The 17,587-nt window shown below is 40.7% G+C and overlaps 1 protein-coding gene across 2 annotated transcripts in view; it reads right to left on the reverse strand.

The window, feature by feature from the left end:
* Positions 1-4,330: 4,330 nt before the first annotated feature.
* ttc29 (tetratricopeptide repeat domain 29) overlaps positions 4,331-17,587 on the reverse strand; it is a 323,363-nt gene continuing 310,106 nt past the window's right edge. For both annotated transcript variants that reach the window (XM_055646422.1, XM_055646429.1), the window contains exon 11: positions 4,331-4,643. In XM_055646422.1, coding sequence (XP_055502397.1) covers positions 4,567-4,643 — 77 coding nt within the window. In that variant the 3' untranslated portion in view covers positions 4,331-4,566. The remainder of the gene's footprint in view (positions 4,644-17,587) is intronic.

Consider the following 17,587-nt stretch of genomic DNA (forward strand, 5'->3'; position numbering starts at 1 on the left):
ATTGTTTATTTATGCATTCCCTCCTTTCTGCCTCATCAGTCAGGTATTAAGGAAAATACAGCCTGCATCTGGTATTTTGGTAGTACCCGATTGGCCTACTCAACCATGGTTCCCTGTGATACTGAACATGGTATAATTTGTCACCATCCCGAATAGACCAGACTTATTGGTTCATCCCGTAACGAAGGATAGCCACCCATGCCATAACTATTTGAATTTATTAATTTGTAGAGTTTAAAAATACCACTACTACAGCTGGGATTGACGGACCGAACAGTGAACATGATTTCGGCGGGCCACAGACAGTCCACCAAAAAACAGTATCTGGTCTATATCAGGAAGTGGGAGATGTATTGTCACAAAAACAGCATCACCTACAGAGATATGAACATCCCGTCTGTTCTGGAATATCTGGCAGGCCTCCATTATGATGAGGGGTTTAGTTATAGTGCCATCAACTGCGCCAGAAGTGCCCTATCAACTTATCTATGGCAAGGAACAGAGCATCACTCTGCTGGGACTCACCCACTGGTAACAAAACTTATGAGGGGAATTCTTAATACCAATCCCCCAAGAACCAGGTCCTCACAAATATGGGATGTGAGTATTGTCCTGAAGATGCTCAGGAATTGGTCTCAAGCAACAGCTCTGCCCCTACATAGACTGACACTAAAAACAGTCATGCTAATGGCATTGGTCACGGCACAAAGGGTACAGTCATTACATAAATTAAGACTGGACACATGACTTCTTCATCTGAAAATATTACGTTTCATATTTATGAATTAGTAAAGCAGAACAGACAGGGATCAGCAGGCCTCAATATAGAATTTAGGTCTTACCCAACAGATGATCGTCTCTGTATAGTAAGACATTTGTCGTTATACATGGAGAACACGAAAATCATCAGAGGCAATGAGAAGGCACTTTTAGTCAGCCATAAGCAACCACACAAAAGAGTGACGGTCCAGACCATCTCAAGATGGCTGAAACAGGTTCTAATACAGGCTGGGATGGATACTAATATTTTTAAATCTCATTCCACCAGGGCTGCAGCTACATCGGCAGCTATGCAGTTGGATGTACCAATGGACCAAATCCTCAAGGCAGCAGGATGGTCAGGGGAAAAAACATTCCAACTATTTTATCATAAACCAGTCATTAAACCTGGAACATTTGCAGAAACAATTTAACTTCTGTAATTTAATTACCCCATAAATAGGGGCTATAATTTGTGTTAATCAATTCATGGGTTTCAATGTCGGATTCATGTCTAAAATATGTTGACACAATTCCTCCTACAGTCATTAAGGCAGATGTGATGCATGGACTCGTTTCCACGGCATGAAATCACCTGAGCTTTGAAATCTTCACGTAGTCACTCACGTGACTCCGAAGTAAAATAGTAAGATTAAACGAGAACTTACCAGTTCGAAGTTTGATCGTTATTTTATGAGGAGTACGTTGAGAGAATACGTGCCCTCTGCTCCCACCCATGATCATATACTCAACTGGTATTTCTTCTCTAATCTTACTATGTTTAAGTCATTACAGTTATCTGTGATTTCACACCGCTGCTTTGAAGAATGACACGCATGCGTCCTGGCGGGGTTCTTCACGTATTCCCTCAACGTACTCCTCATAAAATAACGATCAAACTTCGAAATGGTAAGTTCTCGTTTAATCTTACTATTCATCTTCTGTGTTAAGTCAGAATGAATTTCAGAGGCAGGGCAACATGCAAATGCAACTGTGAAGCTTGTTTGCTGCTTCCGATGGGGATGAACTACCAAGCATGTGAATCTTACCACACTGACGTCTGTTCTAAAAAGGCAAATATGCAATGAGGCATCTTGTTCCGTTTCTGAATACTGTAAAAGCATCACAAAGCAACATGAAACAGTATACAATAAAAAATAATGTAGGATGTTATAAGATATATTAACATAGAATCCTACCCATCCTAATTAATTTAACACCGTGGAATTATAGCAGCTCAACTTGCCTCATCCTGGTTTGTTCTGCATGCTTTTAAACTTTTTGCCAACAATATGAGAGACTTGGAAATTTCAAGAGACCCAACATCCAAAAGAGAATTCAGATTTCCATTCTCCTTTGTGAGAAAACATGTATTCCTATTTCTAAAATGCACTGGGATGTAATGCTGAGGGTTTATAAGTCACTGATCAGACCACATTTGAAGTATTGTGAGCAGTTTTGGATCCCATATCTGAGAAAGGCGTTAGAGTGGGTCCTCTGCAGGTTTATGAGAATAATCCTGGAGATGATTGGATTAACATAGGATGTGCGTTTGATGGCACTGGGCCTGTAGTCACTGGAGTTTAGAAGAATGAGAGGGGGACCTCATTGAAACTTACCGAATAGTGAAAGCACTGAATAGAGTGGATGTGGAGAGGATATTTCCACTAGTGGGAGAGTGTAGGACCAGAGGGCACAGCTTCAGAATAAAATAACATAGCTTTAGAAAGGAGATGAGGAGGAATGTATTCATTTTGAGGGTGGTGAATCAGTGGAATTCATTACCATAGACGCTGTGGAGACCGGCATCTGGTATTTTTAAGCAGAGATCGACTGATTCTTGATTAGTTAGGGGTGTCAAGAGTTATGGGGAGAAGTCAGGAGAATGGGGTTTGAGAGGGAAAGATGGATCAGCCATGATTGAAGGCCGGAGTAGACTCAATGGGCTGAATCGCCTAATTCAGTTCTTGTGACTAATGAACAAGACGCAATAATTTTAAGGTTATGTCCTCTGTGTTCTGAAACCCGCATTTTGATTTTCTTGTGGAAAATGTGATTAAAAAAAAGAGAGGTGCTTTTGAAATAGTCAGAGAAGAATAATGTACAGCAATATCGAAAGATATTATGAGGGACATGGCATACCCAGATTCACTTGTTAAATAATTTTATGCCTCCTGTAATAAATATTTTGTCTGAACACAGTGCAAGCATAGACAAACCATGAATAACATACACTTGCTGCATGGATGATCATCACAATTAGCCTGTGGTTACTGTATTGGGCCAATACCTGGAGACTGAGCTCAAGGCAAGATTTGAAATTGAATTAAAAAATGTTCCTGTTGTGAATTAGCACCAGAAAATTATTTTGTTCATTATTTAAAAAAAAATGTGCATTTGATATTTCATTGGAGTTTTTTTATCTCAATTTTATCTAGCCCATTGTTGACTCCAACCCTACATCATATAGTTAATGGGTGCAGTTACAGGGCAAAAATATATTCTTATTTTATATTTACCCTTTGGGAACAGACATCTCTGTGTTAAGATTTACATGCTTGGAAGTTCATCCCTATTGGAAACAACAAACATGTTTTCACATTCATCACCTGCCTCTGAAATTCACTTCATTGACTAATACAAAGGATGAATTTCTAGTCATGCTGTTTGTTGAGATATGGAACTGTGGCAAGAACTGTGTTACAATTTCACATTCCATAAAGTATACCATCCTTCATCATTATGCAGATCAATCCAATAATGATTTGGAGATCATTGGCTGTGTTATTGGCACCTTCGTGTTGCAGGAGGATACCAATGGACTTGGCAATTGGATAGAAGATGTGCAAAGGGAATTGAATGCCTTGTGACATGGCAATAAGAAATTAAGGAAAACACAGTGTTCAAATGCACTTACACAAATAATAACAAAACCAGAGTAAGTCCTCTACCCAGATTCACAACATCTACTGTACCAAAGAATGAAGGCATGGTACAAATTATATCCACATTTGCATCCAAGCCAAACACATCTAAATCCACACAAAGTTAAACCAAGGAAGTTATTTAATGTTTTTCCAATACATTTCAATTGAAAGATCCTTTTCAGATTTTACTTTACTGTTTACGGCCTCAGATGATTAAAAAGGAACAGTATTTTATTGGAAATGTTGAAGTACTTCAAATTATAAACGGTTTGAAAATTGGTATTTTTAAAATGCTTATTGATAATTAAATATAGAAAGAGAGCCCATGCATAATATGCTCCAAACAGGGTACGAACAAATATAATCCTGTTTTTGATAGTCACTGAAATATACATCCCTAAACTGTTCATTAACTCAGGTTATGTAAAAAAGAATCTATCCATTAAAAAATTCTCTCTATTTTATGTCACCCAAATTAAAATAATTTTGGAGAAACCCACTAACATGTGACGGTACTGCACGATGATAAATTTGATAGTTATGTAAGGAAATAATCTATATTGATGATGAAATACTCCACATAATAATGTTTGCTCGTTAACAACAACAAAAAACCCCATGGTGAAAATTAGTGCACAACAATGTTAAAACAGACCAGTTTAATAATCACTACCTGACCCCTGTATGGTGAAAACATTGACATATCATGCACAATTTGGGCACAATTAATTAATAAAACAGTTTAAAAATAAAAGATTATTTGTGATCATTTGTTATTTTCATTGGTGATTGAACTGATACCATCTGAATTAGATTGACAAAAGTGCCACCATTATGAAGGTTGTGAACTAGCGTTATATTTTTCCAGCATTTGCCTTTCTTAATCCGCAGTTTCATTAAAAGCTATCTTTGTTTCCCCGAGTGATCGTCTGTCAAATAGTCTGCTTGCAGTAGGATCTGTTGGGAGAATCAATAGAGTTTAGAATAGCTTCATAGCACTATCAATGACAAAGATCAACATAGTACAACTTGGGGTACGTTTTACCCTACAACACTGTGTCAGAGTCGATGTAAAGTCTCAAATGTTTCCAATCCACCTGGATTTATTAGAGGATGTGGGGATCAGAATAATCATGCTCATAATGTAAATGATATAATAACGTTTCAAACTTTTGATTTTATTTGTCTTCCAGATTCATAACTGGTCATCCACATTTCTCATGGAATTAAGACTTGTGCAGACAGAACGGGTGTTGACAATTGTTCCAGCTTATGTCATGATCATGCCTTCATCAAGTTCCCACCCCTTACCCACTTAGCATTCAAGGGATCCGTGTTTCACCTCATTGATAAATAATATTTAAGTTATGGATCCCTCAATATCAGACCTCAACTATAGCGGGCCAGATAGTTTGACTCTGCTCACTGAACATGCTGCTCCTGGGTTCTCTGGCTTTCATCTCTGTTTTTTCAGTCTCCAAAATTTCCTGTCAGCCATTCCCAGGATCACTGATCTTTTTTTTGTGCAATGCTGGGCACTTATGGTCATTTATCCCAGTTTAAACCTCCAGCACACCTGTAATTATAGCAGTCCTTTCCAAATTACTGAAATTAAAAGGAAGTACATTTTTGCTGTCTTGTCGAGCTCAGTCCCAATTTTTGTTTTAGTGAGAAGGAGTTTATTAATCATTAATCAGGAGTTTAAATTCATAGAATGTAGTAACCTTTGCCATTCCAGTCGGGTGTCATCGGTGGATCAAATGGCAAACTTTGGGTTCCTGTATATTTGATCTGTTACCAAATATGCCAATGTAACTACCTGCTCTGTGATTTTGAAGAAACTTTTTTATAATTTCTGCCATCATTGTTTTTATTTATTATTATTAGCAACTTTAAGATTATGTCCTCTGTGTTCCGAATTCCCCCCAAAAGAGCATTTTGATTTTCTTGTGATAAAGAATATAGATGGGTTGTTTTGAAACAGTCTGAGATGAAAAATGGTCAGCATATCAAAATATTTTATGAGAGGGACATGGCGGACACAGATTCACTTGTTTAATAATTTTATGCCTCGAAATTTGAGGTGCAGCTTAAATAGTCACTGAAGACTACAAGGAAAGCTTAGAATTCCTGGATCCTATGTTTCAGGTATCCACCTGCAACCTCACAGCTCAGGATACAAATGGTGGCTATCTGGACGAAGTTGTATTTGCAGGAATCATTTTGCTGTGTGTGACTCTCCCAAACTGATATTCAGCATTTGAGGCTGGTGAAGTAAATCACACCTTAAAGAAATGAAACCTAGAATCATAGAACAAAGGACAGAGGGTGATGAATCTCTGGAATTCTCTGCCACAGAAGGTAGTTGAGGCCAGTTCATTGGCTATATTTAAGAGGGAGTTAGATGTGGCCCTTGTGGCTAAAGGGATCAGGGGGTGTGGAGAGAAGGCAGGTACAGGATACCGAGTTGGATGATCAGTCATGATCATATTGAACGGCGGGGCAGGCTCGAAGGGCCGAATGGCCTACTCCTGCACTTATTTTCTATGTTTCTATGTTTCTTTAACCACACAGGGGAAACAGATAAGGTTAGAAATGCTGTTGTATCAAGTAATTCCAAAACCAGGCAGCCAACAAGGTTTTTTATAACCAACAACGTGAGCTTGACATGGCGTGTTGCCTGTCTGGTGCCATGATGAAAGACAGAGTGCAGAGCATTCTGAAAGTGAAAGGAATAAATAATGGTTCACTTTGGAACCAGTGGCATAGGGAGAAAAAGAGGATGGAATATTAGGGTAAGTGAACAAGTTTAAAAATTAGGGCCATGAAGGTAGTACTATCTGAATTAATCCCAGTGTTGTGCATTAATGAGAATACAAATAGAAAACTTGTGTATATTGATGTGTGATAAAGACATGGTATTGGGAGAGCTTCAGATTTTGGGGGATATCTGGACCGGTATTCAGGCATAAATTATCTGTTCAAGGTTGTTTTGTACTTTGACAACACTGCAATCAATAGCCCTGGGTGGTTGGGGAAGGTTTCAACTGCATTGCAGAGTAGTAGGTGGGAATATTAAATAACAATGAAGAGTGGTACCATAATTTACGGAAAAAGACGAAGAAAAGTTTCAAGAAACACAAGAGTGAGTCTCGGATGCATGTATTGGTATGCATGAAATGCAGAGAATAAGTTGGTAGGCTGCAAAAACGAATATCCTCTAGGATTATGACTTTCTTCAAAAACAGATAACATGCGAGGTAAAAAAAACATATTTGTTCAGAGAGTATTGCAATCTGGAATTCACTGCATGTATGGGTAGTGGGAAGAAAACCAATTAATATCTACAAAAAATGGGTTATCATTTGAAAGAGAATAATTTACAGGGCCATGGAGAATGGGACTGTCTGGATTACGCTACTGTGAGCCATGACGTCCTTCAATGGTGTAACAATTTTATGATCTATTTCTGTTTAATGCTTTCATATCTTGATAAATCTTAATGTTACAGCAGAATCGTCCTGCCCTTCCCTATGTGTCTATGCTCCCAAAACATGGAGAATGTTTAAAATTAAAAGCTGTTCCTCTTGCCATCAAAATGCTAGTCTGATCGTTTGGCCATGCAATACATCCAATTATTAGGCAGGACTCTGCATATGTTAATCTATAGGAGGGCTTCTTGTAAAAATTACCAGCATTTCCACAGCCTTAACCTGACTGGGTTTGTTGATGGTTACCAGGCACCTCTTATAACATACCACCTGTGTAACATTCAAGGCCACAATTCTTTATATGAAGCAACCTATTAAAAAAGATGTACGCATGTTGCAGACAAACAAAAATTCTATTGAAAGTTCTATATTATATAGTTTTTCTATTAATGTCTTAGGCATTATGGTTAATGTATCACACAGATATATACAAAAATGCAAATAATATTTTAACTAAAACATTGGAATTAAGTATTACAAATGAAATTTATAAAGCAAAGATTATTCCAAATTCCACTCAACTTCTCCCTTTAGGGCCTATGGCAGCATTTATTTGGTTTCTATTGTATCCTGCCGCAGGCACTGCATGGTGAAATCCAATCTCACATTTCCCACAGGGAGAAAGTGGCTAATAAGTGGGTTAAGCTGTATTCCCATTCATCAATGTACTTGTGAACTGCAGCTCAACAGAAACCCCTACTTGCTAAAAGCATGAAAATAAAACAAGGCACTAAAGCACTCGTATCCATTTTATGAAGGAATGTATCCAAATTATTTTTATTATTATTGCGACTCATTGCAAAGTAATATCAACATTTCAAATAAAAATAATTTCTTTGTACTATATGTCAGGATTAATATACTTTAAAATAACCACCGAGGACACACTCTGCTTTGATGAGAATTTAATGACAGTTAAATCAATCTGAAGCTACAAAATTGTGATGTATCAGAGTTGGCTGCTGACACATAGCTGGGGCAAAGTGTTGATATCATTTTTTAAGTCTTCAGGATCCACAGCTTTTCAGTTACTGCCACGCATGGTATAAAATACAACAACAAAAATGTGCTAAAAAATACAGCTTAAAATATTATCAAGATATAGGTATAGGTTTGTTATTGTCAAGGTACAGTGGAAATCTTTGCTTTGCATGCTATCCAAACAGATCATATAATACTATACATAAATACAATCTAGTCAAACTCAAGCACAATAGACAGAGCAAAGGGGGAGATACAGTGATAGACACAAATCTCTGGAGAAAAGGAACAGGTGACGTTTTGGGTTGGACCCGTTCTTCAGCCAGAAAGTAGAGGGGGGCGGGGCGGAAGAGATATGGAGTTACAATGAAGATGGAGTGTGCAGAATATAGTTGTCAGCATTGTAGCTCAGTAGTTCCGTATGATTAGCTTAGAAGTCTCATAACAGAGGGGAAGAAGTTGTTCGTGAGTCTGTAGCTTCTGCTGGATGGGACCAGGGAGAAGAAGGAATGGCCAGTATGGAGACTAGTATTTGATTGTAAATAAATAGTAAAGAAGTACATTTTCATTATACAGTATCGCACAGTTCACTAATGACTTCATGTACATAACAAAGAATAACATTATCATGTCTGCTCTTCACGACAAAATAAAGAGACCACACACAAAACTATTTCAGATTGGTATAATCTCAATGCGTCTTCATTGAAACAATTAAACTAGATTTCACAATGAACAGGTTGTAAGAATTTAATATTTTGTATTCATGTAAAGGGCATACATTATAAACCAGTAGTAGCTGTCATAGCTGCAAAGGAAAGCATTTCTCATGAATGGAAGTACAAGTTCTGTAGACTGAGATGCTTAAATAGTCAATGTTTTAATGTATTTGTTTTCTACATCAATCATTTTCATCTTCAGATATTTCATAGCACTACTAAATCAGATAATGAAATTAAAAGTGGGAAACTTCCCAAATCACGATTTGGTAAATATATAGCCATTATAATAACACATTTATAGTATGGATCAGTAATTTGTAATCCTTCAAAATTGAAATCATCAGAATATTTTCAAGCTTCAATGATACTTCATAAGACTGAGATCTCTCAGTAGAATCTTTCAATTTGACGACCACCCAACATCAATGAATCGCGCATACAAAATTGATGACCATTTGGTGTTAAATGGTAGAAACTAAGGAAATACATCCATTCAGCAATCAGTAATTTCTAACTTCTACTAGCGCATGACCAACAACTACAGACAAAAATAGTAGTAGATTTGAAACACATTTAAAGATTAAAACATCTGAGAGGAACTAAAACAAAATCCTTTTTACATTATTAATTTGTTCAATGTTCTTTTGAAATGTGCAAATAATCCTGAATGTTTAATATCTATCTACCCATCCATCCATATCTATATAATTAAAAGTCTCATCTTGACCACTTCCTGTTTGCACTGAGCTTTGATTTTAGAAAAAACGCTACCACATGTGGCTGTGATTTTTTTGCCATCTTACTCAGAGTCCTCCTCGAGGAATTTTCCCATCGATGAAAAATAAAAGACTTATTAGTATTTAAAAAACCTTGAGATTCTCTCTCCTGTCAATCACCGCCATGAAGGCCATGCCCCTTCCGGTTGGAGGGACTATAAAACCCGGAAGTGTGGGCATGGCTCAGTCTGTCTGCAAGATGGTGAGGTAGAGGTCATGACTCTCTGTCTGAGCTGGGAAACTACAGAACACTGTGAGTTTGCAATGTACTTGAATAAATGATTTGTTAGCCTTTAATGAAAAGGAAATTAGTTATTTGGCCTGCCCTGTTTGAAACTGCAATGGCAGTGAAAATGAAGTGAAAATGCAATGAGCTGTTTGGCTTGAGCCCGCCCTGTGCCTGAATGTGCAATGGCAATGGCAATGGAAATGAAGTGAAAATGCAATCAGCTATTTGGCTTGTACCTGCCCTGTGCTTGAAACTGCAATGGCAATGCAAGTGAAATGAAAATGCAATGAGCCATTCGGCCTGCCTGTGCTTGAAACTGCAATGCAATTGGAAATGAAATGAGTAGTTTGGCCTGCCTGAAACCACTAGGTGCCTATTAGCCGAGAAACCAGTCCCCTTTGCCCAAAATGCCCGTATTAGCCCAGGAGGAGCATTTTGGCACCAAGGTCCCATGCCAGGCCAGGAATAGTCCAGAAAAAAGTGCCTTTCACTGAGATTTCACTTTATTTTTATTTTTTAATAGAGCCACTTCGACCCATCAGGCCCAGGAATCTACTCGGCCCGTCAGTAGGTATTCCCCCTGCAAGTATTAAACATCACCCCAGTATTTTTCTCCCTGGGAGATCCAGGCCAGGATAGACTTTCCTCCTTCATTGCTGTGATCTGCAGAAAAAGATGAAAAATGTCTAAAATTGATTCTCCACCCTCTCCCCCTTCTCTCTCACAGAGTCTCTCACCTGTTCTGGGCAGAATTTCTGGCAGTTTCTGAGCTGCCGGCCCACCAGGCCTGAGTGACTGAGCTGCCAGCCGAAGAATGCCAGCCCATTTGGTCCACAATGTCCCTCTGGAAACCAGTCCCTTCGGGCCACAACTCCCATACAAGCGCTCCAGAAAGCCCCCATCCCCCACTGGCCAGCAATATTGGAATTGGTGGAGATGTGGAATATTGCGTTGGGGGACCAGCCCTCCCGTGTGAACATGGGACCCAATGGGTCCCACTTACTCTAATATCATATCATATCATATACTTAAGAAAACTCTGTGTGTGTGTCTGTTTGTGAGGGTGTGTGTCATTTAGCCTTTGAAACGTATCTCCTCGAAAACCAGATGCCAAAACGGGGAAATTATTACATATTTCAGTAGCAAATTACCTTATGACTTAGAAATCCACTCCTCTATGAATTTGGTCAATTATTTCCCTATATTTTCACTAAAATTGTTCACCAAACAGACAGTTTTTTTTCAAATATCGCCACTGGCCAGCTGCTGTCATCACAATGCCTTTGCTGCTTACGACCAGCTGTGCAGATTTTCAATGCGCAGCCAGTTACGCCCCCCGCTCCCTTCCTCCTCTTCCCCCCACCTCTTTCCCCACGACCACTCGCCTCCCGCCACGTTCTTCAAAAGGCGCAGAAAGAACGAGAAAGTTCTGCAGATCGTGAGGTCACCGTTGCAGAACTTTCTCCCTCTCTCACGGTCGCTGCAGCTTGTGAAGCCACGTCCGTCGCTCACTGCAGCTGCGGGTTTCCAGAGTCAGGCCGGGTCTCTCTCCGCTTTTCACAAGCCCACTCACTCGCCCAGCACACCCTCACCTCCTCCCCTCCTCTTCTCACCTCCTCCCCTCTCCTCCCTCCCTCTCTCCACACTCCTCTCTACCCGTCACAGGGGACGACCTCCCTTGCATAAGCCACGAACGGCCGGTCCTCCGCAGCTTTTGGCAGTTCTCAACAAAGAGCCTATAGCGCGCTATAGGATCTTTGGTCCCCTGATCGCTCTGGGCCTCGCTCCGGGCCCCCGCGACCTGCCGCTCCGCCCCACTCCTCTCTCTCTCCCCCTCCCTCTCTCTCTTCCCCCTCTCTCCCCCTCTCTCTCTCCCCCCTCTCCCCCCCTCTCTTTTCTCCCTATCCCATCCCATCCTCTCTCTCTCCCCTCTCTCTCTTCCTCCCTCTCTCCGCCCCCCCCCCTCTATCTCTCCCCCCTCTCTCTCTCCGACCTCCTCTCTTTCTCCCCCCTTCCTCTCTCTCATGCGTCAGTTGATAGGGCAGGGACGGGGCAAAAGGAGCTAATGAATAATATTAATATAACAGTGTGGCGGGGTGGTTATTGTGTGTGTTACACCGCAGGCCACTCCCGTGCAACCGGACGTTGAGAGGACGGGACTCAACGAGTCCCACTTGGTCTAGTATACTATTAAAAGTCTTGCCATGTTTGTCTGTCCGTCTGTCTGTAATCTCAGGAGCTACGCCAAAACGGTACACAATAGCACGGACATTTTCGCAGAATCTTGCTCAGCTTTTTAACATCACAACATTAATAATTTCTGTCCCACTGGCCCTGGGCTGGGGTTGGAGCCGGTGCGGGGTCTGGAGGTGGGGAGACCCAGGGCCTGGGTGCTGAGGCTGGGGCTGGGTTTAGGGGCGGCAGCCCACGAGGAGGGAAAGGTGTGGGACCCATGGCAAGGACTAGGCGTGTGTGTGTGTGTGTGTGAGTGTATGTGATGTGTGAGTGTGTGTGTGTGTGTGTGTGTGTGTGTGTGTGTGTGTGTGTGTGAGTGTATGTGTGTGCCTATGAGTGTATGTGTGTGTGAGTCAGTGTGTGTGAGTGTATGTGTGTGTGAGTGTAAGTGTGTGTGAGTGTATGTTAGTGTATGTATGTATGTGTATGTGCGTGTGATGAGTGTGTGCGGTATGTGTGTGTGAGTGTACGCGTGTGTGTGTGAGGGCGTGTGTGTGTGAGTGTATGTGTGTGTGAGTGCGTGTATGTGTTAGTACGTGTGTGTGTGTGTGAGTGAGTATGAGTGAGTGTGGGAGTGTGTGCATGTGTGTGTGTGTGTGTGAGAGTGAGTGTGTGTGAATGTGTGTGTGTGTGTGTGTGTGTGAATGTGTGTGTGTGTGTGTGTGTGTGTGAGTGTAAGTGTGTGTGTGTGTGTGTGAGGTGGAGGGTGTGTGTGTGTATGTGTGAGAGTGAGTGAGTGCATGTGTGTGGTAAGTGTGTGAGGTGGAGGGTGTGTGTGTGTGTGTGTACATTGGAATTGGTGGAGAGGTGGAATATTGCATTGGGGACCAGTCCTCCCATGTGAAGGTGGGACCCAACAGGTCCCGCTTAGTCCATTATAAGGGGGTCATTAAAACAACGGTTTACTGTATTGTCTTGCAGGACAATTAATTAGGAGAGATGATTGAGCGGAAGGATTTTGGGAAGCAGATCCTTAACTGTGCCCAGTATTTTAGAAAAGGCATGACAGGAAGTTCAGAGTTCCAGAGGGTAAGAGGCAAATTGAACAGAATGGTGTGAGGATGGGTTGTAGGGCGGTGCCTAAGGGCCAGGCAGATTTGAAACAGGATGAACTTAAACATTGAGCTAGCACAGATAGAATTAGACAAAGCCAAGGAGAGTTTTCAATGTTTAGATGTAAACAAATAACTCTTTCACGACGGAGGGACGCGACTGGGAAGAACGCTCGCCACTCACAATGCCATCTGCGGCCGCTCAACTGAGCTCTCATAATATACATGTGTGTGTATGTAGGCTGTAGATCAGGAATATTCTTGTAATTTACTGGCCTCATGGTCATATATAAGAAACTGGATATCTTGCAAAACCTAACCATGATATTTTGCCTAACTGTCTGACCCAACATATACTGTTTCCTGCTTCATAATAACATTGCTTTTTCTTTTACAGCATGATGCCTGTACCATCTTTCTTGCTGTGCCCTATCACGGGCAGTTTCCTGCAAATTTTACAGAAAATATTCCATGCAAGAACAAAACTTCCTTGTTAACAGCAATAGTTAATGCTAAACCCAGAACTGACTTTTCTTTCTTGCATCACTGGCTATGTAGCTCGTTTTGAACAGAGGCCCAGTGTCTATGTTTAACTGATCCATGTCATGATAAATTAACACTTTCTCTCAATGTGTTGCTAAAAACATCCCAGCATTGTTAAATTGTGTTTGCAAAAATAGGCAGCTTTTTACATTGGTCGTGTAATTTATTTTGAGTAGATTTAGGTAATCTTATAGTCCTCTTAAACTACTAATTAATCTTTCCAGGTGAGGCAGAGGTTCACCTGCATCTCCTCCAACCTCATCTATTGCATCCGCTGCTCTAGATCTCAACTGCTCCACATCGGTGAGACCAAGCGTAGGCTTGGCGATCACTTCGCCTAACACCTCCACTCGGTTCGCATTAACCAACCTGATCTCCCGGTGGCCCAGCACTTCAACACCCTTCCCATTCCGAATCCGACCTTTCTGTCCTGGGCCTCCTCCATGGCCAGAGTGAGTCCTACCGCAAATTGGAGGTGCAGCACTGCATATTTCACTTGGGCAGCTTACACCCCAGTGGTATGAACATTGACTTCTCCAATTTCTGGTAGTCCTTGCTTTCTCCCTCCTTCCCCTCCCATTCCCAGCTCTCCCACGGCCTACTGTCTCCGCCTCTTCCTTTTTTCTTCCCCCCCCCCCACCCCCCACCACATCAGTCTGAAGAAGGGTCTCAACCCGAAACGTCACCTATTCCTTCACTCCATAGATGCTGGCTCACTCGCTGAGTTTCTCCAGCATTTTTGTCTACCTACTAATTAATCAGAGATTAGTCAATATCTGTAATATATTCATGGATCATTTTACATCAGATTTAAAGTCAAATTCAAATACTTCTAATAGTAGTAAAACAGAGATATCTACTATACAGAGATGAAAGGAGAGCTGGTTTTGAAAGAAAAATAACATGACTCAACCTTTGATGTGCCCAGCAAATGCTGACTAAACGGATAATAAATGTTTTTAAGTTAGATTGAATGTGAGTTACTGTAAAATAAAATACAATTAGAAACAAGGAACTGCAGATTCACGTTGGAGGTCCCAACACTAGTCACAACTTCCGCAGAGACCGCTCCGTTCACGACTCCTTGGTTCACTCATCTCTTCCCCTCAACCCTTCCCCAGATACTTTCCCTGCAACTGCAAGAGATATAACACCTGCCCTATACCTCCTCCCTCGCCTCCATCCTGGGACCCCAGCAGTCGTTCCGGGGAGACTGAGGCTGGCGTGCACTGCTTCTAGCATTATCCAATGCTCAAATCTTATGTCTCACACCTTTTAATCTCTTGCCTTTGTCCAATCATCTGCTTATAAAATATACTTGCTCACCTATATCAACCCATTAACGGCTTGATGATGTCCTGCCTCTCCTCTCTTCCAGCTTTCTTCCCTCCACCCACACTGAAGAAGGGTTCCAGCCCGAAATGTCACCTATCCATGTTCTCCAGAGATGGCCCCTGACCCACTTAGTTACTATAGCACCTTGTCTATAAAATTTAATTAGTTAGAAAGTATAACATTTTATATTTAGAGCAAAGACAAGTATTATTGGTTTACTTTCAATTAAGTTAAGTTAACAACATCAGATCAACTTGTACAGCTACCAACGTTGCTCAAATTACTACATTTTGCATGAGAGTTTGAGGTGCACTTTCTCACTGTTCAACAGAATATATACAGTGTTGTGTTTTTCCTTGCAGAAAAAGACTGTTAAACAAATGGAGGAGTCGGAGGACCAACAGTGGCATAAAATAACTCAAAAGCATTCTCTAATGACAAGAATGGGGGACACATGGAGAGGGGAGGGATTGCTGGTTGATAGAAAGGTTGGAAAGCATGATACAGCTTTAGTTTTGTACAACTATGTTTCAAAAATGTAACTGAAACTAAAGTAGCAGGAGCTTTAAAATGATGCTTGAAAAATACCAAAAAAAATATGCAAACTATGTTGTAGTGAATTTAGATCTCAATTCATTCTGTTTATTGGTGAAAAATGGGGGTAATATGCTGTGAGAGGCATGCAAGAAAAACGGACATTTGCCCACAGATGCATGAAATTGTGTGATACCACAAGTCAGTGATTTTTTACAGATCCTCGGTACCTAAAAGAGATGAAGGCTAATCTTGTGTAGAACAAAGCAAGTGAGTAGCTTAAAAGGGCTGTCCCACTTGGGCGACCTAATTGGCGAGTTTAGAAGAGTTTAAAAAAATGACATGTTGAAGACCTCCTTCAACCTCCTTCGACTATGTTGAAGACTAGCTTCGACTAGCTACGACTAGCTATAACTAACTTCGGGAAAATTGGCCACTGAATAATGGAGAGTGAAGTTGATCTCCTTCGACCTTTATTCGACTATGATGAAGACTATCTACAACTACCTTCCACTACCTTCGACTACCCTCGATTACCTACGACTAACATGCCGACCTACTCCAACCTATTACGACTAAACTTACGACTAAAAAAAGTATCGATTTTTTCCCATGGCAACCTTTTTTTCCTCGCGGACATTTTTTAACATATTGAAAAAATCGCTGCGACATAGCTGAGGCCTCGAGTACGCGGAGACCACTCTCGAGCCTGAAGGAGAGTTACGAAGATCTCCTACGACCTCGTGTCGACCATGCTGCGAGTATATGTCGAGGGCAAACTCGCCGGAACTCGCGGATTAGGTCGCCCAAGTGGGACAGCCCCTTAACAACTGCATCAGGATCCACAATGGAAATCTGCCTCCTCTGGGTGAAACTAACATGAGGGTCTGTCTGTGTTTCACCTATATTTGTTCAAACCAGCAGTTTTAAAAATAATAAAAAGAGTCAACCTTTTAATATATTTTTCTTGGCACAGAATTAGGAAGATCTTGTGAAGGCTTCATTTTGATAACTTCAAGTAACATGCAGGCAATAGATAAACCAATTTACCTAACAAAAAAACAAACAAAAAAAAAATCAAATACTCCAAATAATAGGCACCTGTCACTTTTTGAAAGGATGTCATATGCCTATAGAATATTTCATGATTTATGGTAAGAACTTAAATAGCAACATGCAGTAGAACAGGTGAGATAAAGCACATGTGTCGAGAGATATACCATGGATAAAAAATCTGGAGATGGTGCCTAATGAAGAGGGAGACTGCTGTCATATAAATGACAGTGTGCCAGAAGAACTCTCCAGAATCCCTTCAGGATTCTGAAATTGTAAGGTTATCTTTAGAATAGAATAGAATAGAATAGAATAGAATAGAATAGAATGCTATTTATTGTCATTCAAACCTGGGTTTTACATTACAAACACAATCCAAGACCCAGACTTAACATAGTTTACATAAACATCCATCACAGTGAGTCTCCAACATCTCCTTACTGTGATGGAAGGCAAAGTCTTTATCTCTTCCCTTTGTTCCATCTTTAGTATGGAGCAACTAGTCAGTTCTGATCGTGTAAATGAATTACTTCTTGAAAAATGTCATGAAAGTTGGCCCTGATTTTGTTGAGAATCCATGATTTAGGGCCAGATTTTCAGGCCTGAAGAATCAAGATATTTGGTTTTGAGTACTCTGTTACAAAAAGTGCACATTGATACATACACATGGGATTAAGATAGAAGATGAAATATTACAAATATTTTTGCAAAACAAATAGTTATGGTAAAATCTGCGCAATTGTTACCATGGGACGGAGAGAATGGTATTTCACACTGTAAAATCAGCATTTTGGAAACAGAGAGGTGGTTCAACTGTAAGATAGACACTAAATGCTGAAGTAACTCAGCGGGACAGGCAGCAACTCTGGATAGAACAAATGGATGATGTTTTGGGTCGAGACCCATCTTCAGACAGAGTCGGGAGAGAGGGAGGGAGATATGAATGGGTA

This window comes from Leucoraja erinacea, chromosome 1 (genome assembly GCF_028641065.1).
Source record: "Leucoraja erinacea ecotype New England chromosome 1, Leri_hhj_1, whole genome shotgun sequence".
Lineage (NCBI taxonomy): Eukaryota > Metazoa > Chordata > Chondrichthyes > Rajiformes > Rajidae > Leucoraja > Leucoraja erinaceus.